We start from the raw sequence: 7,770 nt of genomic DNA on the forward strand, positions 1-7,770 counted from the left end.
CCGCCGCCAGCCACATCCCCTATAGGTCACTATGGGGGATGCAGAGCTGCCTGATGTATAAAACTCAGGCAGCAGTGCATTGCATCCCTGAGCTACTGCCATTCTGAGATGGTGGTAGCCCAATGTAGCCAATGGCCTACAGACCGCACTGCCACTGGGCAGTTCGGTCAGTGGGGGTCAGTGCTGACGGTGCATGTGCAGACCCCAGGAACCCGGCCGAGCCCATGGTAGGTACGGCCTCCTTTCTGTCCCTGCGTGTGCAGTATAATACATCCCCGTGATAGGATCACATATTACAATGCGACTCTGGGCGCTAATATTCCACCCAGTTCGCAGTCCTTAATAAATGGGCCCCGTAGGGTGGGTGAAGAGGTGGTACTAGAGGGGATGCAGGATGTGTACTTTGTCCCACTTTCCCGAGACCCTCTGCAAAATGTTCCGTAAAGGCCTCTACACTGCTAGTGAGACAGGATTAGCATTGCCAGGCCCCTTTCCAAAATCTCCAATGGCTAGAAATGACCTTTCCATCCCTACAATAAGTTGTTCATATATCCAAAGAACAGGAATAAAAATAACACAGTATGTGTGATGGAAAGCTATAGAAAACTTGCATTTTAGGAATCACTGTAAATAGAACAATAGTATATAGCCACACTGTCCGATACCCAACCCAAAACACAAAGGGAAGACATGAGAAATAACAAATAGTCCTGAAATGTAAGGTAGAGTCAGCCATCTTCAGCTGTACCATGGTTTATACTTTTTGCCTTTATATGGTCACTAATATACTTCCTTCTAGCTATACTGCTTAAATGCAGTTAAACATAAATGTATATACAATATCTTACATAATTATTAAAAATAAACTATTATTACTATTTTTGCTAGGTATTCTTACTTATAGGTTAGCAGACTTCAGTTTATTCTAGACAATGAATGCATTATTGTAATCCCTTACAGAGCCACCATAGTACTCTTCAGTGCTGTTATAATGGTAGGCTCCATAGCATTACAGTGAGAGGTATTACTATTAAACTGTGTGAGACTACAGGCACATTCCGTGCATGCTACTTCTCCCTGTAATGTAGGGTAATAGAATATGTATTGTTTCCTAAAAGCCCTAAATCAAGGCTTAGTTGGTATATTCACCGTAGGATTGGAATCTCATATCTGGCACCAGCCTGCTATATTAATATACATATGGGAAATGTAGACCCTGCTTCTCATTGCTGCATGCAGGGACTGGGGCAGAGCCACTAAGCATCATAACCAAGGGAAGAGATCAGCAGCAGCATGTTAAGCTAATCAGCACTGATTCCCAAAGTGTGTGCCAAGGCACCTTTGGGTGCCTCAGAACACTTGCATGGGTGCCTTGAATTCTGATCCAGGACATATTAAAATTATTTATGGTCAATTTACCAGGCAAAGCCATTGCTTATGGCAGCAAATCATAAAATGTCCACCGCCAAATTAAAGCTAAGATGATATATATTATATATGATAATATTTTGTTTCTAAAATTCTCAGTTAGAAACTTTTGGCCTAGGAGTGCTCGTCTATGGTATCATAAAAGAATGCAAAAAAGTTTGGGAAGCACTAGGTTTGTGGGATGTGGAAAGCACTTACCCGTCCTAGGCGGGCAGGCTGCGGCTGTGCGTCTAGAAGAGCTTGCAATCTCAAAGGCTCGCCTGGCATCTGCCACTGACAGGAAGGTGTCCTCTTCCTCCGAGTCTCCCTGCCTGGACCTGCAGCTATTCCCCCGGGAAGAAGAGTAACCTGCCTGGAGGTCCGGGCTGTCTGGGAAGCCCCCTGTGTCGCCCTCTGCATAGCGGCTGTGGCAGGGAGGTGTGTCTTGCGGGGGCTTTGCATTGTCAGATGCTGTTATTACAGTGGCCCATACTGGTGCCTCCTCTCCAGCGCCCCCAGCCCTGTCCTCGTCACGACTGCTGTACTCCGGTGCCCAGCCGCCTGCGCCCTGGCTGAGGATGGTGCGCACGCTGTCCCTGTCCAGCTGGTAGATGCGCTTAGGGGGCGCCCGGGGGCTGTCGGTGCTGTGCCACTGCCGGGGGCACAGCGGTGCGGGCAGGCGGGCGTTTCTCTGCGTTTCCTTCCCGGTGTCTATGAGCAAGTGGTCAGTGCTGAGCGACTTTGCCAGCTCTCTCTGCACGGACAGCCTGGTGACTCGCCTGCTGCCCTCGCCGGTCTCAGAGACGGAGCGGGTCAGCCTCCGGATGCTGCCCTGCAGGTAGGAGATGAGGCTCTCGCTGTCTGCTCTCCTGCACAGCGCAGTGTCCCCGTGCTCTGCCCCGCCGGCACTCAGGTGAGTAGGGTGAGGGTGCTGCATGCACCTGGGGAGCTCGTAGCCAGCACTCCACACTCTGGACTCATCTTCCTTCATCTTATAGAGAAGCAGGTTGGTGTACCTGTGCGGGGTCATTGCCTTCTTCCCCAGCCTCACATCCATCGGCCCACTCTCCTGCCCGGTCACCTGCTCACCCGGGGGACCCCCACCATCCAGCACATCCCAGTTCCTGTCTTCCTCTTTCCATTTTCGTCTTTGGATGCACTCCTTGCTGGACATAGCCACCCCAGTCTCAGCAGCGAGAGGGTCACACTGCACAGCACTAGTGCCACCACCCTTGCCCTCGTCTGCACCCTCTGCACAACACAAGCTTGCTGAATTGCCGGAGGCTATTAGATGGCAAGGGAAATGTTCATCAAGTTCAGGGTGCCCCCCAGGCTTAATTCCTGGGTGTGAGTGCTCAGGTAGAAGGGAATGGGCACCCGGTACCTCTGTGATGCCCCTCCTGGCTGCTGGCACACGGATACCTTTGGCAATCTCCACCTCCTGCATTTGCATGCTCACCTTCTCAGCGGAGGATGGGTGCATCGGACTCATACTCTGTATACAGAGAGTACCACCTCCCCACTGCACCAGTATACCGCTCTTCTCTCTTCTCCAGTTACAGGGAACTCCTATCTGTTCTTTTCCATCAAGACGTTACTCTGTACTCCTTGTTACTTATTCATGCCTGGACTGGGTAACCAAGCAAAAGAAGTAGCCTGCTTAGATGTTCTCCCAGGATGTTACATGTTATTTCTTTCTAACAAATCTTTGTTTTAATCGTATTTCATTCTTCAAACTTCTTTGAAGACACTGAAGAAAATAAGTCAGTATATAGCACAAGATAAGAAAGTAGCACAAGAGACTCTGATGAAAACATTAATCAGTAATGAAGAGCTTTAGGTTTCCAACAAATATAGCAGAGGTTGAACAGCCTCACCTTATTAGACACTCTGCTCCATCGAATTACAAACCATTCAAATATTTCAGATGTAAACAAAGGATGTAGCAAAGACTGCACGATCCAGATCTTTTGTCAAACATGTTCTAGTGACAGCAGTTAGACCAAAGGAATGAGTTTTCACTCTAGTTTTCAGCTTCGTGTTCTATCGATCCTACTCCTGGTTGAACGTCCCCAAACTATAGCCGATATGTGTGTACACACCTATACAATTTTACTTGCGATGTTCGATCTCCTTCCGTCAAAATGATTGCAAGAAAATGATTGTAAGTATTATTGCAAGAGCGGTCAGCGTATCGATCAAACGTGCGTACACACTGCACTTTTATTCCGATATATGGGTCCCTTCGGTTGGTTGAATATTAAACTGCTCATAAGATTTGACCGACTGAGGCAGAGTGATATCGATTGAGCCGGGATAGCGTACACACCTATACAATTCAATGGCCGGTCGTCCAAGGTCCAAAGAACTGCTAGACAATTGTATAGATGTGTACCAGCTTTAGGGTGCTATACGATGTGATCGTTGACCTAACCTAGTAATTGCTTTGCAGGTGGTTATCCATTTAACCCCAATAAACTGCAAAAAAACCCAGTTCAGGGAAACGTGTGTTTTTACCAGTCGCAGCCCCGTTTTAGCTTGAAAACCATGTGGCGACTGTCGAATACACACAGGTTTCAATGAACCTGTATTTTATTTTACAGGTGATCAAATTGGATAGTCCTCTTAAGAAAAGAAAACTAGGGAAACAATGGGATGAATTTCTTTATAGGGAATTGGACAGGGTGACTGCCACTACCCGTACCAGAGAGGAGAGTCCCACGTGTCAGGTCCCAGCAACTGGGCAATGGCAATAGCAGCATTGGTACCAACGCATGCGCACAAGCAGCAGCTTGAGTGTATATGCACAAACACCCGGCTTCTCTGGACTGCACCAACTGAAGGGACTGCCTTGCGTGTCTGTGACTGACAGATGGGGCTTCCAACAGGAAGCCACTGCCAGTCACAGAGATGCCCATAGACAGATTAAGGGGGGAGATGCAGGGCATTCTATACGCCATGCTCCCCTCTGTGAGCCCCCCTCCCCCAATCAGCGTGCAAAGACATCACTAGCCCATCTGATTCCTGTCTTTTGTGTAAGTTGTACAGCGGTTGATGCAAGTCTTGCATGTGGCAAGATAGACGATACAGTAGAGTTTATTTTTCTTGTGTACTTTAAAGGTAAATTGTGTTTGTTCGACTACTAGATAACTTTATAAAATAGTTTTCTGTCAGTTTGGTGGAGCTATAACCAGTTATGGCGAGAATTTCACAACTGCGCTCAGCCTGTATGTTAATCTAAGCTAGTCACAGGTGCTGCTTGTCCCTTAAGGGTATCCCAGTCCCTTGTTGGCTGTAATACTAAAAGTTTCGGGTGGGAAAGCACTGTCCTGTTTGTGTTGAAATTGTGAGTCGTGTTGGTGTGAAAAGAATTTAGAGGATAGCGGAAGAGATGGGTAAAATAAAGTAGGGTTTATTAAATAAAATGAAAAATGTTGCATGGGCACCAGTCTCTGGTGTTATCCTGACCACACCAGAGTCTGGAGCTATAACCAGTACCAGACATCATTAAACTATTATACTCCAGTGGTTTAAATTTAATATATACAATTCATAGCTCCCAAAATGACCCATCCAGGAGGGACAGAATCCTCTATACTTGGACTTTTCTCTTAGTAAAATTCCTTTATTATAAACAAAATAGTTAAATTCAGGTGACGCCAATCATATATTAAGAGGGAAGTCCAGAGAGAGAGCAATTTGTTCCTTCTGGATGGGGCCATTTGGTTATGTCGAATGTGTCTTCCACTGTACACCACCCTCATCGTTGAGCTTTTTAGATTTACTTTTCTTTGCAAATGAAGTAGTACAGCAATAAAATTAGATTTTGCTGTATGTACCAAGATCGAATACCAATGAATGGGTTATATACCAAAGAGATCACAATTTTACAATAGGGGTGTGTCCTGTTTGGAGTATAGAGCTGTTTATAAGACACCTTTAGCTATGGGCAATTAATGAGCAACAGAATTAACCTTAGCAATCTAAGCATATAACCTGGATGAATTATTGCTTTTGTTGCAAATAACAACATGTTGCTAAATAAATAATTATGTTTTCATTTACTCATTCCCGCACAGTTCAGCACTTGTTTATTATATCTTATGTAAACACCAGTTAATAGCACAGATAAACTTTATCTTTCTGTTCACTTTATGCAGTTTGAAGCACATTCTCCAAGCTTCCCTGCAAAATATTGTACTGTATACTGATACCGCTTTCACATCGCATTGAAGAGTCAGACCCGGGATCTCCATCCCAGGAGCAGCACTTTCATATTAAACCCAGGTTGGCCTTTATACACAGGGTGACCCAGGTTTAACCCTTCTTACATCCTGAGTCAAATAGCCAGGTTAGTTGACTTGGGTTATAAGGTTTGGTGCTTTCACACCGCACCTCGACCCAGTGGCAGATTTAAGGGGGGGGGGGGGGGGCGAACGGGGCGGTCGCCCCCCCTAGGCCAGTGGAATCACTATGCTGATAGCTGAGGGTCTCCTTTTTCCAGGGATACCTGAAAGTTGGGACTCTAGGTTTTTATACTATTGAGGGCTAAGAAATCTATTTCCAGATAATGGCGATATCTGCAGTCAAACAAGCTGCCCTTCCCCTGGAAAATGACGAATATTAAGCCCACTCCCTTATCCAACCCTCCCCTGCGTATAAATCACCCCCTACCTCCCTGGATGTCATTTACAAGGCACCCTTCATTCAGCTCAGTGCCACCTTCCACACGTTAGTGTTCACCCTCCCACCACCTGTGCAGTAAAGGAGTAATTAGCAGAAGTTACTGCTCCAGGTCCTACATGGTGAATGGAAGATAGAGCACCCCCTGCCACCCGTGGGACATCAAAGCTGCTGCTAATAGCACCCCCCACCCCTAGTAGGGGGGAATGGGTAAGGGCCCCAGTGCATTGCTTTACCCAGGGGCCCACACTTCTGTATACCCCTTGCACGCATCTGCACCCACACCTACTAAGTAAGGATTGTAGTGATGATGGGAAGGTGATGACGCCGCCTCTCTCACCCAGTGGCTGGTGGGCTGTAAATTAGGTGGTTTGCCACCGTGAATGTTCACAGACAGTGTGCGGTGGGCTGTGTCTGCAGCACGGTAGATGAGAATATAAAGTGTGGCGAGCGCAGCGCGCCACCGAGCCCCGCATACCTGTGAAGTTATACGCGTCCCCTCGCTCGCCACACTTTATATTCTCAACTCCACGCCGACGTGGATAGTAGGGGTATGAAAAGGTCGGAGGACGCGCACCGCCGCCGCTCGCCACGCTTCGGGTTGGCGTCAATCGTGGGGTGGCGGTGTTGAGGGGGTAAAATTGGGGGTCTGGGGAATATTTTACATTAAATCCAATGTAAAATAGGGTCCCAGGGACCCTATTCACATTTGATTCAATGTAAAAATCGGGTCGATCGTGTCGGTCGCGTCGCATGCGATGCGACCGACGCAATTTTTCCGACACAACCACCCCGATGCAAATCGGTGTGGCCGTGCTAGGAAACAAGTACCAATATCTCAAATAATATACCATTTTATGACTGAATTGACAATATTATAGCAGCAGTTTCCCAATGTTACTTTTGATTTCAGTGAATCTTTTATTTTTAATAAGGTAAAAAGAACTAGTGGCATTTTCATTTTCCATGAAGGGCCTGATTAAAAGGGCGTACACACGGGGCGATTTTAGCCCCATTTTCTTAGTGATCTGATTAGATCGCTTAGAAAAGGAGTAGGGATCGCTCTGTGTGTATGACCTGCAGCGATGCTGATGCGCAGTCCCGCACGCCAGTATAGCCGGTTGGGTAAGCTAGTGCTTGTACTGGCTTTCCCAGATCGCGGGGCATTGCCTATTATAAACATAGTCAAATCCCCAGTCAGCACGAATACTCAGCACAAAAAGCCGGGTCGTCATTGTGTGTGAAGGATTTTTTTTTTTTTTTTTACTTTTTATTTTTGTTTTCACATTATAATCACATAACATAATACAAACATGCATATTCTGCATTTACATATAACATACATATTCCATTTTTCCCTGTTGGGTTTCCTTCAACATATATTTAACGTATCTTTGACCGGCAACATATTTTTTCCCCTAGGGTGAACAAGGAAGGAGGTATTATTTTACCTTTTGGTCTTCTACTTTCTCCCTTTTATGGGTTGGGGGTTTCCGTGTGGTTATCTACTTTATTGTGTATGTGTGTGTGTGTACAGGGCTTAAGAGTTGTACAATATTTGTCAGCCACAGGGAAGTGGCTATGCACAATTCCGTACAGCTATATTCTAATGCAGCAGATGATGTCTGGTGTAAATGGAATCTTCATGACTGCTTCCATGATCTACTGGTGCGTCTCCAT

General features: G+C 46.3%; 1 protein-coding gene across 2 annotated transcripts in view; it reads right to left on the bottom strand.

Moving 5' to 3' along the window:
• The window catches only part of CORO1C (coronin 1C), a 78,462-nt gene extending 75,399 nt beyond the window's left edge, over positions 1-3,063 (bottom strand). Inside the window, exon 1 of one of the 2 annotated variants that reach the window (XM_083145848.1) lies at positions 1,627-1,828. Coding sequence is in view for 1 of the 2 variants with exons in the window: in XM_083145866.1 (XP_083001992.1) it covers positions 1,627-2,899 (1,273 nt within the window). In the remaining variant the exon portion in view is untranslated. Of the gene's footprint in view, positions 1-1,626 lie in introns of both variants that reach the window. The other variant, XM_083145866.1, reaches the window with a different exon arrangement.
• Positions 3,064-7,770: the final 4,707 nt, after the last annotated feature.

This window comes from Crinia signifera, chromosome 1 (genome assembly GCF_055691185.1).
Source record: "Crinia signifera chromosome 1, ASM5569118v1, whole genome shotgun sequence".
Classification (NCBI taxonomy): domain Eukaryota; kingdom Metazoa; phylum Chordata; class Amphibia; order Anura; family Myobatrachidae; genus Crinia; species Crinia signifera.